Source organism: Ambystoma mexicanum, chromosome 11 (assembly GCF_040938575.1).
Source record: "Ambystoma mexicanum isolate Mex_15411 chromosome 11, UKY_AmexF1_1, whole genome shotgun sequence".
Classification (NCBI taxonomy): domain Eukaryota; kingdom Metazoa; phylum Chordata; class Amphibia; order Caudata; family Ambystomatidae; genus Ambystoma; species Ambystoma mexicanum.
In genome coordinates, this window is record NC_090934.1 from 1,069,399,482 (window position 1) to 1,069,419,101 (window position 19,620).

The window sequence follows — 19,620 nt, forward strand, 5'->3', positions numbered from 1 at the left end:
CATATTTGTGCGGCATTGTGGCAGATTGATTGGTTGAAAGAATAGATGCATGAGTGAGTTTGCGACTTACAACCCTAGAACAATGGCCTTTAAAATGTGGCTTTCCAGATGTTTTGGGCAACTCTCGTCAGTTCCAGCCAGCACAATCAAAAGTGAGAGATCATGGGCATCGTAGTTCAAAACATCTGGAGAGCCAAAGGCTGTAGGCCCCTGCCGTAGGAAGTTAGTTGGCCTGGGTGTGACTGTGAACAGATCACAGTGATACAGTATGTCAATGTGGTACAACGTCCTTTCATCGCGGGACGTTTTTTCGTGGGGTTAGAACATTATATATATGGGATGTGGGTGTTTGGGAATAGATAAAAAATGTAAGGAATGGGGTGCTTGGGGGGACCCCCCCAAAAATAATGTAAAAATAATTTGATGGGTTTTTTCGTTAAAAAATTTGCTGTAAAAAAAACACGTGAAAAAAACATCCTGCGATGAAATGACATGGAAACATCAATGTGAGGCTGACTCTGAAATACATTGCATTCATTTTTCCTTATCCCATGAACGTAGGCCCAATTTTTGTTGTATCCTAATAAGTCATTGCAAAGTGGCCTTGTGGTCTTCTACAGAGCAACTTTTGACATTCTGGTGCTTCTTGCTAATAATGATATATCAATGTCATGTAACAAATTCATACGAATTTTCTTTATTAGCATTGTAGAAGAATGCATACACTGTCAGACGAGGTATACTACACATGTGCATTTCCCCCCAACAGAGTTGCCTAAGAACTACATTAATTAAAGAATGCAGCAAAGCCATTGTGGTAGCCCCCCTTCAGCAGGCATTAAATAGGGTCACCCTTGCTTACCTCCAAACTGCCCTCTGATCTTCACTTCTTCACGTTACTTGTTAATTTCAAAGCTATTGACACATGACGTCACAAAAGTCAAACACGTACAAGCAGAAGTGAAGGTAGGCAGCAAAGGTCTCCATTATGGAGACTATGGGCAGTACATGTGGATCAGGAGCATATGGCAAGCAGAAGAAAACACATACAGTATTGCCAGGTGCTCTTGCAACAAAAGACTGCAGCTTTTGCCCACTGCTCCGACTCCAGATCCGGATCCGGGAGCACCCTTCGGCTCCTGTATTATGTACAAGTGGCAACAGAGGCCAGACATGTCAGGCTGTAACAAAGGCAATATACTGTACACAGTTCAAAACCAGAACATTGCTTGCCCAGAATCACTTGCCATCACTTGGGCAGTCCATTTGGCTACATATATAAACCTATTAAATGTAGTGCTGAAGAGATGTCCCACCTTTATGAAAAACAGCTGTCTGTCCCAAGTGTTCATGTCTTTAAGAGCAGTAGCTGTTTGCACACAGTGGAGGTGTTCCTATAAAGCAAGGTACAATGGTCAGGAAATACATCCGGATACATATGCCTTCATGGATTGGCTCAGCAGTCAGGTACCATAGTCACCAATGGCATTATCTGCCAATGAAAGAGGCAGGCACTTTGTCCTTAGAGCCAGTCAATGATGAGGTGCGTTGCTGAAGGAGCCTATCTTACAGGCAACTACTGCTCAACCCATTCGTCCGGACCTGAAGGTAGTTTTGGGAGCCGTTGACTGACGGCATTTCCTGGGTCACTACGGTGGAGCGTTTAATGCGAAATGAAGACATGGAACAGCGGAAAGAACCTGTTATGGACGAGGGTGTCTCATGGTCGGAGATCATTTTAGCCCTTCCGCAGTACCGTTGCAGACCCTTTCGGAAATGTATGGTAAACAGGCCGTAGGTGATGGGATCCAGGCAGGCATTGAAGAGTCCGAAGATGAAGAGGATGTGAGTCAGGGACTGTGAGACCTTCCCCTCCATGGTGTCGGGGTAGAACCAGTACCAAAGCCCCAGGAGGTAGTAGGGGGTCCAGCAGATGATGAAGGAGCTCACAATCACAATGCTCATCTTCAAGGTCCTCATCCGCGCCTTGGGGATGTTGTTCTTGGACCGCCGTAGATACACCTCTTTTGAAGAAACTGAAAAGACAATGAAGAAGAAATTGTAGTCTGCTAGATCTGACAAATGTTATACACTACTATTAGATTAATTGAGACAGTGATGTTATCCCCTTCTGAAAGCTGGCTATGTTCATATCAGCTAAGCCTGACTAGTCAAGCAGTTGCTTGCAACGCCTTACTAGTCATTCGATGCGCAATGGTAATATTTGTTTTGTAGTGCTACAAAAATTCTACCCATGGTGATCTTAGCATTGATATTCTGCTCATATGCATCTTTTTAGTTTGTCTGTGGTATTAGAGCATTGGTTTGCAAACTTTGGCTCTCTAGATGTTTTCAGCTACACCACCTATCAACCCTAGCCGGCATTGTCAACCATGAGTGATCATGGGAGTTGTAGTCCAAAACATCTGGACAGCCGCAGGCTTCAGACATGTAATTATAATTGTTTTTTTATAACACGCTTAATACCCAAGAGGTTTATAAGCACAGAGCTCGGATTCGAATCTGTGCCGCGTTGCATATCGTATTTTGCCAATCAGCTGTGTCTAGATGGACCCTCCCTCGCCAGGTGTTCGAAGAGAGGTCAGAAAAAAATTGCATACACGTTGTAGATTTGCCTCTGTATATTTACATTTTCCCCGAATCCCAATACCCTAGCTGAGGGTTCCGTTTTTATTTTCAGGTGTTTCTGTTTTGGGAAAAGAGCCACGATATGAGTGTCCCAACACATTGGGGGTCATTACGAGGTTGGAGGTAAGGGATTACCGGCACCGGTAAGGGTGCCGATGCCGGAAATCCCTTACCTCCGTATTCCGAGTTCCCTTTGCGGGTCCTTCCTTACCTCCTGCTTTTAGCAGGAGTTAAGTACGGGACCCGAAAAGGTACCTCTGAGGTAATTTGGGACGGTTTCGAAGGCAACCATGGAGCTAATTACTCCATGGTTAGCTCCAATCCCAGAATGAGGCCCATTTACTTTACTTTACTTGGCACACATATAACAAGTCATTTAACATTTAAACACAATGGCGCTGATTAACACACAAGTGTCTTTACTTTGTGAAATGTGAATGACAATTCAGAAACACAGTGGGGGTCATTACAACCCGGGTGCGAAGGGATACCGGGCACCGGTAATGACACCGGTGCCGGTAATCCCTTTACGCCCTACTACGAGTTCCCTTTGCGGGTCCTTCCTTAATGCCTGGTTTTACCGGGGATACCGGGGTCAATAACGGTACCGCAAATTGCGGTACCATTATTGCTGCCTTCCCCCTTCCCATTCAAATGGGAATGGGGAATGGCATTTCAAATGGGGACTTACCGGTCCCGCAAAGGGCGGAATGGACCGGTAAGTCCCCATACCACCACGTCGGTGGCGGTACCGGCTAATAGCGCCATGACTAGCACCAATCTCGGAATGAGGGTTTTTCTGGTGGCAGAATTCTCAAAAGCACAATTACCAGTACAAAAGTTAACAAAGGCCTTTGCAGAGTTACTTTTAGGCCACCTGAAAAATACATGACATAGGTGCGTGTCATATTAGTAGCAGACGGTCAAGAGGCCGTCCCTGATTCTCATGGATGTGGTTGCGGATGCCCCTGGCAATGTGGCAGTTTCACACATGTATGCCTCCTCTGCCACAAGGCTGGCACAGATGAAAGCCAGGGCAGATAAAGGGCTTTGTAGACACCTGCCTGAATCTCTCTACCACAAACAATGCGCCCATACACAACATGAGCATGCCTGTCATTGTGTATACATGTTCACCTCTAACAAAATGGTAGAATTCTAAAATGTTAATTGGCTTTCATTGGCCCTCTGCATCCTGTCAATGCCACATTTTTGTTTGGGCTGTCAGTAGGTTTCTGCGTTATCCAACATGGTGTATTAGTGTTGGGGTATATTTAAAAGTGGCAGAAATGATTGGATTAGAATCAACACTGCACAAGTCTCTGAACCCTTCGGAGGACCGGTCTGTTAGAGAAGCTTCTTGTTTTAATGTTATTCAGCTCTTTGGCACTGATTAGTTGACCTCTGTAATAGGCACGGGTGGAGTAAAGCTAAAGCGCTGCAGACATGAGACTACCCTAGTTCAAGCCTTTGCAATCTTCTTGAGGCACCAGCTAGTGGGGTAATTGATCAATTTCCTGATTACTGAAATCAACGGAACTTGCGTAATCAGTTCAAGAAGGATGAAAGGTGGAATCAGACATGCATGTCATCTGGCGCTGCGGTACCTTCGTATCGGAAAACCCCTCCATTTTATGAATATTCAATTGAATGCTGCGAATTCCGCTGCCCTCTGAAGACTAAAATGCCGAGTCAAGCACTGATGCCCCATTACTGTTTCTGATCCTGCCCCAGCACCCTTTCATAACCACATGCCAGTTGTCTGTAGCCCACCCCATTTACCCAAGCCTCTGGTAGTATTGGTGAAAAATCACACTTTGTAGACAGCTCTCTAATCCTTTCCCTTCTACGAGGATTTTAGGTCACTCCTCCCACCATCTTTTAAAAGATCTCTCTTGAGTCTACCAGTGTCTGCCATTTTCTTTCCCCATGGCACACTCTGACACTGACTTCTCATCTCCCTTCAGGCATTCTGACACTCTGATGTTTTGGAGTATCAGGAGTAGCCACGAATCACTGAGTTCCCAGTGGACATTTGCATTTGTCCTTAAATTTCTGCCTTGACGTTTGCTAACGTGTTACAATAATTAACTGATGTATATCCTGGAGCATTTTATTTGCCCCGCTGTGTTCAGCAAAGATCTGAGAAAGGGCCTCCACTTCACCCTTAATTTCGACCACAATATGTGCAGATTTCAAATGAGCCACTCCAGAATATGTATCTAGTCTAACGCATGTGACTAGAAGTGTTAGGCCGGATGAGGCCTGGCTTTTGGAGCACAGTGTGTCTGAGTTAAAGACCGGTGACTCAATATCCCTTAAGGATTCAGTTCCTGGATAGATGTACCTCAATATTAAGTACATCAAAATTAAAGCAATGCTACACTCTTCTTGGAAAATGTCTAAGCTTCCCTTGTGTTAGATCAGAAAGTCATAGAATATGCTATTAGCTATACTTATCTGGGATTAGAATTAGGAAGTGCGTGCCGTTATGAGGAAGTGCTCTCCATAAATCCAGAAGGACGGGACAGCTAAAAGGCCTATTTTCTAGCTGGGTAGGGCAGACGGCGGGTTAAAGCCTGCTCGGTATTAGAAAGCTCATGGTCAATGCTTCTGCCCGGCCTTACTATACGGTCTTGGGCACTTGAATTGCCCGACTATGACTGGCTCAATTTTCTTGAGGGCCGCTTTTTGAAATGAACGTTGAATCTTCCTCAGGCAGTTTCAATGGAAATATTGAGGTTGGAACTTGGCTTAACCTCATTGAAGACTATGGGCCTCATTACGACCCTGGCGCTAATGGGTTAACGGAGCCGTAAAAGGCTGTGGCGCCGTTAACCCATTAGCGCCTTACTACGAGGTCCCTTTGCGGGACCCGACCTGAACGGCTGGTCTAGACCAGCCGTTAAAGTAGGGACCCGCAAAGGGACCTTGGTGCTAAGTACGGTACTGCAATTTGCGGTACCGTACTTAGCGCCTTCCCCAGTCCCATTGAGCCCTATGGGGCAAAAATGGGAATGGGGAAGGGCCAATGTTCAATGGGGAATTACCGCCTCGCCAACCTTGGAATGGGGTGGTAATTCCCCATTGAACATTGGCGGACTCGTTACGATACCGTCACCAACCATGGTGCTAATAGCGCCATGGTTTAGCGCCAGTATCGTAATGAGGGCCTATGGCACTGAAGCGTAGAGGTGAGTTATACCTGAAATCGTCAGCTTCTCCTCAGTGTCCTGTCTTGGATGTCCTGGCACGTTATCATGAGAAGGCGCCCATAATAAGGGGGGGGGGGTAAATTTTCCTTTGATAAATATATCTCTATTTAAAGGGATCAACTGGTCTTTGGTTACTTGTAATAGTGAAGACATGGAGGACTATTCGGTCCTTGCATAATAAAATGTTGCTGTGGGATGGAAACTTTCATTTCCTACATCTAGAGAAATTGTCCTCCTGTCAGATGGTGTGGCAGTTATAATACACATTTTTGCCACCACAAAAGTACTTAATGGAGAGCCCTGGCCCTGAGGTTAGAAGGTTAATATTAAGACTGCATACTAACCAACTGCCAGTGCTTTTAATCACGGGCCCTAGACAAGTCTTACTGGTTAACCATAGATTCTGAAGGATTCGCAAACTGTCTCACATGTTAGAGACCCCTAGACATGCGAAGACAAGATGCATATAACTTGGAAATGTTTATATGTATAATTTAGGACTGTTATTTCAAGTTTGGACCACAGTGGAGAAACGCTTGGACTTGGAGATATTACAGATCTATTTGTTGTCTAAGATTTCATTGGTGTTGAAGATGATCCTTATTTTGGTTATTAATGAAAGAGTATGCTAACCTGTTTTATCTTTTGTATATATGTTATTTATTTTGATATGTTATATGTGAAAAGTTCTATTGTGAAATACATTACACAAAAAAGTAAAAAAGATGCGACTAACATAACTAGGTGCAATTTTCTAAGCGATTCCTCATCAATGAAGAAAACACAATGGGCCTCATTACGGCCCGGGCGGTAAGGGATTACCGGTGACGGTAAGGGCACTTTTGCTGGTAATCCCTTACCACCCTATTCCGAGGTCCCTTTGCAGGTCCTCCCTTAACGCCTGGTTTTATCAGTCGTTAAGTACCGGACCCTCAAAGGGACTTTGGAGGTAATAACGATACCGTAATTTGCGGTACTGTTATTACCGCCTTCCCCATTCCCATTGAGCCCTATGGGGCAAAAAGGGGAATGGGGAAGGGCCATGGTGAATGGGAAATTACCGCCCCCGCCAACCTTGGAATGGGGCGATAATTGCTCCATTCACCATGGCGGAATCGGTAAGGTTCCGGCGGCAACCATGGCACTAATAGCGCCATGGTTACCGCCTGGGTCGTAATGAGGCCCATCCTTTTCTGCCGATTAAACCTCCCACTAAGAATAACAGTTTTCCTCTGCTGCTCCTCATTGGCACATGCCAATGTGTGCCGACTACCCAGGTTACTTTCCAGTTGCTTTGTGCTAAATATAATCTCCCTCATCTTCGGCTACTCATCCAGCTTTCATTCTTCTAAAAGCACAGATTCTGATTTGATCACTCTTCCCTTGCTGTTGTCCTCCCTTAAGGTCTTCCTTTTCTTCATTTCATCCAGAATTCTTGTTCATTGTTATATAGTCCCCTATGTTCACTGTTTATGACCAAGTGTTGAAAACCGTAGGGATTGTCACTGTTCAAGTCTGACACGTGAACTCTATACACAAGTGCCTTCTGTCATTTGCCAGAAGCAGTTTCTGAGACAACTTTGCCACTCTGTCAATGACAATGAAGATATTTAACTTGACTATAAGTATTAAGTGAGCAGCCAGTTAATAAACATTGCAGAAACAACAGTAAAAGGAGTCCCTCATTGTCCTTCCTTCAATCACACAATACAACAAATACATAGGATTTGTGTGGCATGGCCTTCCTTTAGTGAAACTATGCTGTTTTATTTCCTGTAACGGGATGGTTTAGGATCTACCACCAATATTGAATAGGGTTCTCCATTGTTCCCACCACCATGTTTTTCTGTTTTGCAGACTATGGGGGTCATTCCGAGTTTGGAGGCAGCCATGGTGCTATTAGCACCATGGCTGCCTCCAAAGTTGGGTCCGGGTCCGGGTAGTCGGAATGGGGACTTACCGGGTCATTCCGACCTTGGAGGACCCAGTAAGTCCCCATTCTGAATACCATTCCCCATTCCCATTTGAGCCCCTATAGGGCTCAATGGGAATGGAGAAGGAGCTAATAGCAGGCCCGTTAACGGCTCCCGGTGCTGGTAACCCCTTACCTCCAACCTCGTAATGACCCCCAATGACACAAATTCCTCAAGTCTTCTGACACAACTCTCCAGCTAATAACTATTAAATAGTTTTTTTCTAAGGCGCTTAATAGAAAGAGGTTTCTAAGCAAGGACTTGGGATTCGAACCTGTGTTGCTCTGCTTCGTTTTGTCTCCTAGCAGAGGGCGTTGACCCTGAGCTATACTACCCATACCGTAATGATTAAACTGGGATGTCAAAGGTGGTGGTAGGAGCTCCTTAAATAACCTTTTAAGCATACATAACGATTTTATCAAAATAAAGTAGGTTAGTTCCTTTTATCAATATTTTGTTTTCTGGAGATTTCCCAAACAAATCTCTTTACACTTCTCATATTTTTGCATGCATTTTCCTTTCTTTTGCTTCCATCCATTTGGTGGATTGCTTGCAATCCATGAAACAGGAAGTGACATCAGAGAAGGATAGGAAGTGCAGTCTGTCAGGGAAGTACAATCGCACATTTCTTGTACCTTCTACCAAGTGTATATATCCAGTAGGCCTGCCCCTCTACTAACAGCAGGAGCAATACCAACTGTAGTAGAACTACCTGCAGTGCATAGAAGTAATCCTGGCAATATTGGTCTTACTAGTTATACTACTCCTACCTCCGTCAGTAGTAGTAGTGATGACATTCTGGCTGATGGGATCTTTTATTGCCCATCTAAGCACAAATGCAATGAACACTTGCACATGCGCAAAGGGGGAAATTGGCCATATTTTAAGAACGCAGCTGCCAGCTCAGAGAATGCAGACTAGAAAATTGCACGCAATACAATTTCTTGATTTTCAGGAGTTAGGGGCAGGTCACTCTAACACACCCTCCAGGGGCTGAAATGTGTGCAGGAAGGTGGAGTCTTTATGTGCAAAATCCTGACACCAGTGTGCTTGGTCTTTGCCGGCCTGTGCCAAACTGTTTCTATATAAAAACATCTCAAAAAGGTTTTTATTACCGTTCATATTCCTTTCTTTTATTTTAAATGCAAGAATAAGGTCGTTTGGCTTTTTTGTTGCCTTTTGCATTTGGGGTCATGCTTTGTTGATGGCTTTGCATAGACAATTCATGGGTCTACACCAATAAACACACTTTGCTCAGGGATCCCCACTATCCCCACTGTTCTTTGCCATCTCTTCACAACCTCTAGTGGATCTGCTTCGAGCATGCTTGCATTTTTAGGCAGGGAACATACAGATGTAGCTGTGGGCCAGCTGCCCTGATGAGAGTTTTTCCACACTGTCTGTCGGATTTGATCAGGTTAGTGAGTGCATGGGAAGGAGTGATTTAAATCTCAAAGCAGCAAAGACTCGGGTATTGATTCCGGAACCTGGTCAATGCCAGAAAACTTTAGCCACACAAGCATGCACCTTCAAGCCTTTTTGCCCGAGACAGTGCATTTTCAACAAACATTTTAAAAAGCTAAGTGATCTGTGAGACAGGGCAGGGTTCAATGCTCATATCCGACCTGTGCAGAAGGGCTACTAATTCAAGACCCTGTCAGATGCCACTTATCCTGTCTGCTGCGGGTCATGCAGTGGTGGGGACTTTAATAAACCACAAAAGCGGTACATCTCATTTTTGGATTGAAGAACGATTGCTCTTTGCACTGGGTTCCAGGATAGGCTTATATTCAGTTTAAAATTGTATAGATCATTTTCCAGGGTTTAAATGTCTTTCGCTCATGTGCCTGGCGGATGAGAGAGACTTCACTATGTGACCTATAATGTCTTGCCATCGTCTGGATAATTCGTTTTGAAGGTCCCATGCGTTAAGTTCACCCACCGACGGGATAGAAGGTTTTCTGCACCAGGAACACACTTGCAGATTATACGTCGAAAGTTCATTCCAAGCCTGAAATGATCCAAGATTTGTGAAAAGCTCGCTATTCAATTGATTAACCAAAACCTCAATCACAGGTCCTAAGCTGGGGTTCCCATATGCTGGTATTTTTTTTAATAGCAAGCTTTTCACAAATCTTCGATCATTTCAGGCTTGGAATGAACTTTCAACATCTGATCAACAAGTGTGCTCCTGGCGCACAAAACCTTGTTCGTTTCCTTCTCCGTTTCCTCAACAACTTCTTGTCCTGACTGGATGTCGACTCAATTTAGTATGCAAAGCTTGAAAGAAACAAATTAAACAAATACAATAAAATAAACTAAAACATTTGCCAAGTAGATGTTTAACGTTCATTGGCCCTTTCTGAAGGCCCCATTTGGAAAATCACTCACTCACTCACTCACTCACTCACTCACTCACTCACTCACTCACTCACTCGCTCGCTCGCTCACTCCCACTTATACAGACACTCACACACAGACTCAAGCACTCACACCTCACCCGCTTGTTTTGGAAGAGCCAGGAGATGTGCTATAGAAACTGTTGTCAATATTTATGATTGGCTGTCTAGGTCTTGTGCATGTGCCTCCTATGGTGGGTCTTTGGATAGATAGCATGCCATTTATCATAGTCATAATTTACGAAACGACTGGTTGGATTGCAAGCTCGTTGACGGGGAGACTGGAAGGTATGTGTTTCATGATCAACAGCACCAAATGGCGTACTTCTGCCATGAATGCTTGTGGATTCCTCCACCCATCCTTTTTGGTGTAGGTGTTAAGAAGAATGCAGAGCGGCACCTGCTCCCAAACGCATGAATCCCAATGCCTCCCTTGTGTGCGTGTTTCTGAAGCGGACTCACTTGTTCCTTTAGCCATGCGCCTGGAGATCTCCAGCAGGATCCGGGAGTAGCAGGAGATCATGATGAGCAGCGGCAGGAGGAAGAGGCAGACGAAGCTGACCATGTTGTAGCCCGTCTCCTGCCAGTGTTCTTGGAAGCTTCCCCGTGTGGTACACTGGGTGAAGTTCTGAGGAGCCGTGATGGTGACGGTGTGGAACAGGAACAGCTAGGGCAGAGGAAACCAAGAGTACATGTGATCAGCTTTCTGCTTCACCTACCGCCTTGCCAAATGGAATCAGCCACAAAAGCGCCTACAAAATATTTTTAACAACTTAAAATGTACTGAGGAGTTAAACATAAGTATTAAACCCCCCGTAGGTCGTATTTTGCTAATAAATTACAGTATGAAATGAACAATAACAGAAAACGTGACACACACATGGGAACCCCAGCATAGGGCCTACGCTTGAGGTTGTGGTTAATTGATTATCTGTGGGGGACAATTGCATCTCAATGCATGTGAATAGAAGGGAACATGTCATCCTACCAGTGAATGGATGCACCATGAGCTAGTCCTATTTGGGCATGGTTTGACTCCATGCTTTTGTCTTATTTGAATGTTTGCTAGGAAATGTCTCCCTACGCCCAGATAACAATGTTAATTCTGTACATAGTTCGAAGATCAAACAAAACTGGTTCATCTTGAGTGTAAGTGTCCTACATAGAAAGCCAATCTCCATGCCGGGTTCAGCATTTTAAATGCTGATGTATTGTCAAGCATTGTACCAAGTTCATGGCACAGTTCCATTGAAGAACTACTGCACTTGACAGCTTTACAAACAACTCAAAAAAATGCATTGCGCAGAAATACTAAACAGAGTAAAATCAAACATACACATGGGTGGGATAAGGTCATGCATATCCTAGTAGCATTCCACTGCAGTGTTCTCTTCCTCCTCTCCTCATTCACAGCAATGAACCATGGATGTGTAGGCATGACCCCCACTGCTAATACCCAAAGCAGGGACCTACGTGTACACATTTGCAGGCACCACGCTTGACAGACTGCGTTGAATTTAAGGGCATCATTTGATGGAAAATGTGCACACAGATTGTCTTGTGAATCTTTTTGGGGTTGCCAGGGTTGGTCCTTGACTTCTGGGTCACACCGTCATTAGACTGGAAATGGAATGTTAGTCTATGGCCCACATGATTTCATGGGGTTCCGACTCCTGAATCCAGTGTGCAAAGGGTTATCCAACTATCTGTGAAATGAATGTTCTCCTGTATGGGACTCATGCCTCAGCATGCTAAGGGATTATGACATCTTGCCTTTTGCAGTGCTTCAAAAGTAGCACACGCATGTGTCAATCATGCAAAATGTTCATGAAATATCTTTTTCTCGAATTATTCTGGAGTATGAAACTTCTATCTCCAGCTTGGAATGGGCTCATCACTTGTTTCCTTCTGTGATTTTTGAGGAGTATGCGCCCCAATATCCAGCATGGAGTGGGTTGATCACATGTTTCCTTCTGAGATGCTTGTGAATGTGAACTCTTTTTTTCTAAACTGTGCAGTGTCCCTTTCTTAGATGATTGAGGAGTATGGACCCCTTTATCCAGGAGGCAATGTTTCTCATGGAATTCTGGGGACTCTTGCTCTGAATTCCAGCTGGCGGGGTTGCTAGCTGAATTACTGCCATCTCTGTGTTTGAGGAGCCTTTCCCTAAATCTCAACATACAGAGCTTTCAGGCAGGGAAGACTTTCTCACTTTTCTCTGAGATGTCTTCACTCTAGCTCCCAGCATGTCTAGCATCCAGCTGAAAGGACTGTTTCTAGTCATTCTGGGAATTGTAGGACTCTGTATCCCATACTCTAAGGTTTTCACACAGTAATGCCTTTCTCAGCCTGTGCTGGGGATTATGAATCTGTACACCGCCATGGAACTGTAAACCCCATGTCATTTTTCAGGCTCAGAATGCTGTTTTTTTTTATTTAGCTGGCCAGGCAATAGACAAACAAGGATGCTGGGAATGAAAGGGTTCAGCATTTGCGCCCTAGTTTCCAGTGTGAGTGGGGAATGCAGATGAAAGTATAGTACCACAAGAGGACTGTCTGGGGTTAGCTGTTAGTTAATAACAGGGTGACTTGCAGTGACTGCCAACATTGAGTGGGATATCTTCTGATTGGATAGGAATGCTGGTGCTTTCTGTGGGGAAATAGATGGCTGAGAGATGATATGATAGGTCATTTATAATGCGCTTAATACCCAGAGGTTTTCTGTGGTGCTCCGTGACGTCTTGCTTCCAAGGCGAGCACGTTGCCCCTGAGCTATCCTCCCGAGATGTTACTCCTTTTTCAAGTGAATGGTTGAACAGAGTCCCTGATAAATAGATGTCATGGTTAGGATCTTCTTCGATTCTCTCCAACTGGGAAGGTGAGAATGTAATCTTATAATGACAGGCAAACTGATATTATGCGGATCAGTGCATAGTGGAGGAGATCCCCTGAGGGGGCACAGCCCATGCATCTAGGTATGTGTGAGACGCCTAGCACAGGAATAGACAACACTATGTAAGGGTCACAGACCAACTAACTCCCAGGACTCTGTATAAATAGTGGTTTGAGAATAGGAACACTAGAATAATAGTGGTGAGGATAGACCATAACCAAAGAGGTGATTTCTGGTGCTCTTCAGTTTATAAATCTAATTGGATGTTGTGTGACATGGGAAGTGAAGAGAGGTGGCTGCAGACCCTTAGGCTAGAGAACACCTTCACCAGTGCCTCCCTGTTTACTTTTGGCAAAAAGTTGACCTACAGGTATCATGCAGAGAGACTCCTTTGGATCGCCCAAACCCCTCTCCGCTCCCCACCTTCCTGTACAGTAAAGGAAACATCAGGTATCCCAAAGCTTGGATAGACACCTTGGATCAGGTTGCTGGATTAGCAGCTGTGCCGTGCATGAAGGAGGTCTAGAAGGAGAAGTAGGTGCCTGGAGACCGTTACAGTTTCCAGGGTTATTAGCAGTGAAATAAAAACAGTTCCGAACTGTCTTCTGTAAGGGGGTTTGGTGGAGGTTAGTCAGGGCTCCCACAGGGCATTAATAGGACTATATTAATAGTGCCAAGGTTGGTGGGCCTCTGGTGGGGGAGGAAAATGATTTACAAAGGGTGGGATTCATTATACAATGCACACACATTTATTACCGGCACAGTTATGTGAGTTGGCCCCTGATTTGATTCAAATTTGTGTTATATAATAAACAACTTGAACCACAATAGGAACTATTTACTGTTTACATATACGTGAGGAGAGAGTGAAAAGACTCAGACGCCCCCCACCCCCAGATCTCATGTTAATGCTAGGTAGTGTCTTATACTGAGGTTCCATGCGTTAATATCCACGCAGAAATATCGCCATACAAAAATATATCCATATTTTTGCGGCGATATTAAGGCATGGAACCTGCGGTGGACACCCCTGCATCCCCTGTATTATTTTAAAGGGAGCGGGGGACACCCCCAGAACCCCCGCTCCCAAAACCCCCAAATATTATCCCCAATAAAAATATCGCCTATGGTGTTCCTGACGAACATATATACAGCGCTATTTTTGTTGGGGATAATATTACGTGATACCATGCCCATTTACAAGTGAAATGACTTTTTATCACTTCTATGAATTCGGACTATGTATCCCAACATGCAGTATTTTAACCTATTAATGCCTTTCGGTGCTCGCTCTAACGCGTAGTGATCTGAATCCCAGAATGTCATGATTCACAAAGTAATTACTTTCTCAAGCGTCTTTTCTTTCATGGTGCTTGGGCCTTCACTCCATGTCCAGATTTGTAGCTCTTTACTCCTTGGACTATGACGTTGCTCTCTTGGACTTCCTGACCGGATCTTACTTTCCCCTTCTCAATTTCCCTGCATCGCTTTCTCATCTGACCCTGGATTTGGGTGTGCATCCATTCTTTCTCCCGCTTTCCCAGTGGCGATTTATCCATAAAGGCAAGGGACACCCTCACCCATTATGGAGGAGCCGGTGAGCCAGCCTAGTGTAAACACTGAGCTTTCCCTCAGCTGCTTTTTGCACTCAGTAGAGAAGAAAAAATCTTCCAGCCTTGAGTGGCTCATTGAGAGAGCACTCCTGGGCTAGCTTGAACTGTCAAAGGGAAACAGGGTTTGCCTTTAACAGTTCTGTTCTCCAGCCATGCATTCTCAATGAGCCATGCAACGCCGGGGGAGTTTTGCTTCCCCAGCTTTGCATATCCCATTGAGAATGCTGGCTGGGGTACTGTATGTTCGTAGGTGCGAAGTGGCCCTCCTGCTCCTCCGTGCACATGCAAAGTGAGCGGGTTGTCGCTCATGTGCAGGAACCAGGAATCGTTTGCTTGCTGATTCCAGTTCATGCTACGTGGGAGCTGGAGCACTGGGAGGATAGGGCTGGGGCAGAAGGGAAGTTAATGTTAATTTAAATATGTATGTGGATGTGTGTATGGTTATGTTATGAGTGAGTGTGTGATGGTGGTTGCGTGTGTGCATGAGCATGTGCATGCTGCGTGTGAATGTTGTACGAATGTGTGTGTATGTGTGTGTGTCTGTGCTCGGCTGGGTAACTAATTTTGTCGAAGAGGAGGGGGGCTGTACAACAATGGGTTTTAAAAATGCCTTTGTTGTGCAACCCCCTCTATTTACTGGCCAGGATCAGCTCCCCTCTTGAGGCACTGTGGAGCCTTGGGACAGGGATGGTATTATTTTTACTGGGCATTTATGATGGATGCCTAGTAACAAATACCATGCCTGCCCTGTGAGCCCCCCAGCAACTTGCATGCACACATAATCACATTCATTGTGTGCATGTGTGAGGTGCTGGGGGGGCTATGGGGCAGGCATGTAATTTGTTTACTCAACATCTATAGATTCCTAGTAATAAATACCATGCCTGACACCTGCAACCCTCATTGCCTCACATACACACATAATCACAGAGAGCAGCCATGAAGTTTTTTACCAGGCATCTATGATAAAGCAAGCATGACAAGTGTTACTACGTGGCTAGACTGGAATTTTGGTGCAGCCAGTCTAGCCATTTCTTACTCTGGCATGACATTTTGTATTGGGCATCTAAGATAAACAAAGCATGATAAGTGTTATAACGTGTCTACCTGTTCAATTCAATGGGCTTCATTGATATCAACTTATTCTGACCAGTGACTTTTTCCTAAATACTTTCGGTTCTGTGTCACGCTTATGAGATAATCGGAGGAAAAAGAAACCCAACCTCTGCTCTGAACAATTAGTTTGTTTCTCACAAATGACTGCACCACACTTGTTTTCAACACAGAAACTAGTTCCGTTTAATTATATAGTACCAATCTTGTGGAAAAAATCTCATAAGGATAACACGTGTTTCGGGCTTCCGGTGCCTTTCTCAAATCCCGGCATTAGTTAACTCAAAATTGTACATTTCACACATGGATATTTTCATTGCTCAGTCCATTAGGTGAAAGTCCCCGGGTTTAATCCACCTCAGAAATCACATATGTCGTGGCTGTGTCCCTGCGCGCCGTTTTCAGTATCAGTATCAGTGTCTAGAATGGCATTTTGGTGCATCTAGTCTAGCCATTTTTTATTGTGGCATGAACTTTTGTAATGGGCATCTCTGATGAAGCAAGCATGGTAAGTGTTATTATGTAGCTAGACAGGCATTTGGTGCAGCCAGTTTAGGCATATTTTCGTACTATGGGATGCATTTTTACTGGTAAAGCCAACTGCAGTATGTTCTTCCATGGGGATACTGCCTTGTATTGACAGAACAAGCGTGGAAATGTTTTCTTATATTATCATTAATGGCATTATGGGCAAAGCCAACATGAGCATGATCTTATATGAGAATACTGTCAAATATATTTATGCAACCAGCATGTATATGGACATGTATGGGCACAGCAAGTGTGAAAATGTTTTTATACTGGCACATATTGTGTTGGCGAAGGCATCATGAAAATGTGTTGGCCTAATGCTCCACGGCACTGTTGGTGACTTGCATCTATTGCTCTACAAACAAAATGCAAACTGTTTGCCTTTTTAACCAATTCTTCAAAAAAGTGTGCTGTAAAATGCACCATTTTAACCCATTATTTAATAGCTTTTCTGGTGGGGGGAAAAACCCCAACCCACTTTGATTGGTTCCGGCTCCCTCGGAACGCTTGGTCGCCAAGACATATTTGGGGGATATATTTGCACCCCTCCAGTTCACTAGCAGCCACTACTCTTTCCTCTGTCCGGACCATTGTTGATTTCTCTCTGGCTCCCTCTCTCACCTGGATCCACAATTAAGAGCAGTCACTGGAATGTTTTGGTTGGTTAGGGCAGTTCACAGATTGCACTCCCGTTCAATGGAGAACCTAGCGCCGCTGCCGCACTATGCACAGCGTCTCCACCAAACTATGAAAATAGAAAGATGAACCAGCACTTTCCTCATTGTGTTTTTTTGAATGGCCTACGGTGCCGTGGGCCACATTACCTGATTGTTGCCAGGGACAACCAACATCACCGAAAGATTCTCTCAACTACTTGCAGATGGTGGTTTATCGGTTCCATGTAATAATGTCCCTGCAAAAATGTTGCATGGCAAAAAAGTCACAGTTTTTGCAGGGACATTATTACATTGAACATGCAGGGGAAACCCTCGCAACCCCGCTCCCCTTAACCCCATATATATGGTCACCATATATAATGTCGCCACAACCTTTTCCCTGCGACATTATGTATGTGGACCATATATATATGGGGATAATGTTACCGGATACCGGTTTATCATGCACCCAAGCTCTGTGAGCTCGATGTAGCATTTGGTTGGCCAGGTAGCCTTGTGGATCCTAAGATGACCAGTGTCTGGTTTCATGCTCTTGGTCTAGGAAGGTTTGCTTCATGTGGCCAGCTGCAATGATGGACATGTTCGGTATTTGTGGTTCTCCCTGATCCTTTGCACTATCTGATTGTTGATGTTTTTGAATTGATAGCAAGATTCACTGTTTTGTGCTGACACTAAATGGCCAACTCGCACGAGGATGAACAGCAGCATGGCACAATGATTATTCATTGCATGGAAAACATGGCACACATCTCTTCTGGCCATCTGGCACTTCCCCCCCTCAAAGAAAATGAACTGAAATAAAGCAACTAATTAATTAAACAAAGGCAGACATCCAGGAAGCTAAATTAGAGCTGTCAAAACTGAAGTCAAAACAAGCCTCTTGATTGCTAAAAGAAATGCTGCAGAGTAGAACTATACAAGAGGTGACTACCTGTTTCGCCTGCGGGTTATGGTGGGCATACAGTGTGAATGATTTGGTACCCCTGCTGCTAATAATGTCCCACATGTATTCTATCTCACAGTACCTACTCCCTTCAGGTTTGCTGTCTAGTATGAAATGTGCTTGCTAAGTACTGGCAATGTGTGGCTATTGGGCACCAATTACTGTATGTATAATTTGGAATGCTGCAGTGCACTCTAGCAGGCCCTTAAACTGGGCAATATTTTCAGTTCTTACATGTTGCACTTCAGTAACTGGCTGTGGCACCGTGGAACAGTAACAATGCCATCAGGGCGGTCCTCAACATCTCCAGAAGATCCCACATCTCGGACATCAGACGCAGCCTTCACTGGCTCCCCGTCGAGCAGCGAATTTCGCTCAAAACCTTAGCCTTAACCTACAAGGCTCAGAACAACCTGGCACCAGCCTGTCTAACTAGCCGCTTCTCGCAGCATATCGCGAATAGACTGCTGAGATCAGCCTATGTCAACACACTCTCTCTACCTAGATTTAAGCTGCCACCTGCTGGAGGCTCAAGTTTCCCAGTCCTTGCAGCTAAACTCTGGAACACCATCCCACCCACACTTAGATCAGAATCTACGTTGCATGCCTTCAAAACCAAAACCAAACACTAGCTTCATAAGCTTGTCGAGCCCACTACATCGCCACCTTAGGCGTGTACCGTCTACTACTCTAGCTCCTCTTGCTTTTTCTAATCTCTTCATGTTTTCTTTACCTCTCTTTCTTATTTGAACCCTGCACTTTAGCGCTGAATATCGTTATGTGTCCGGAGCAATTATGTGTAACCTGCTCCGTTTTGTTTTCAAGTTCTGTCTTTAAGTTTTCATAGTAACATCTTGTCATGCCTGTAACCACCTTCCTGTAACTACGCGCCCAGATGCCTCAGGGCACGGTTGTGTGCTACAAATAAATAAATACAATACAAATACAAATATATATTTGTGCCATGTATATACATAACACACATCAAAGAGTTGCTTTTTTACTCAACAAGAAGGGTGTAAGTATTAAGTTCAGGCACTGGACATAATTCTACACAGATAAGATGGTGGCAGGTGTAGTCGTGATGGCGTTGTGAGGTGGGGATCTTGAGTAAACAGACCGCTTGGAGATTTCGAGGAGATCTTCAGCTCATAGGAGACTTTCCAAGAGTCTGGTACTAAGAATGCAAACAAATCGTCACTTTTTTTCTGACTTTGAGGAATGAGGTTTGCTTTCATGTACGTTATTTGGGGGAGACCAGGGGCCTCCGATGCGAATCCTGCAGCACGGCTGCAACCCCCATGGCAATGAGATTTTTGTTATGGAATGGAGAAAAATAAGAACCCCCCCCACCCTCAAAATAGTAATCGGGACGGAGGCTCCATAGCTACCTCCCTTTGGGCTGCAGCGCCACTCTGGGGACTCGTGCTTTCAGAGTTCTGTACATTTCCAGTGGTTGCTTAGCAACCATGAAATGTTACAGAACTCTGAAACTGAAAGCAAGAGTCTGTGCTTTCAGAAACCCAGCACTGGAGTAGTGGGGGCGGGGTTCCCAGCATGAAAGCAAAGCCTGCTGCTGAGTATAGGGGCATGACATCCGCAGAGAGTTTGAGG

General features: G+C 44.6%; 1 protein-coding gene across 1 annotated transcript in view; it reads right to left on the reverse strand.

Annotated features, from left to right (window-relative positions):
- Nucleotides 1-676: 676 nt before the first annotated feature.
- The window catches only part of LOC138504105 (gonadotropin-releasing hormone II receptor-like), a 397,205-nt gene continuing 378,261 nt past the window's right edge, over nucleotides 677-19,620 (reverse strand). Inside the window, exons 4-5 of the mRNA XM_069624317.1 lie at nucleotides 10,699-10,903; nucleotides 677-2,036 (exon numbers count right to left, since the gene is read on the reverse strand). Of these exons, the coding sequence (XP_069480418.1) occupies nucleotides 1,567-2,036; nucleotides 10,699-10,903 (675 nt within the window). The 3' untranslated portion in view covers nucleotides 677-1,566. The remainder of the gene's footprint in view (nucleotides 2,037-10,698; nucleotides 10,904-19,620) is intronic.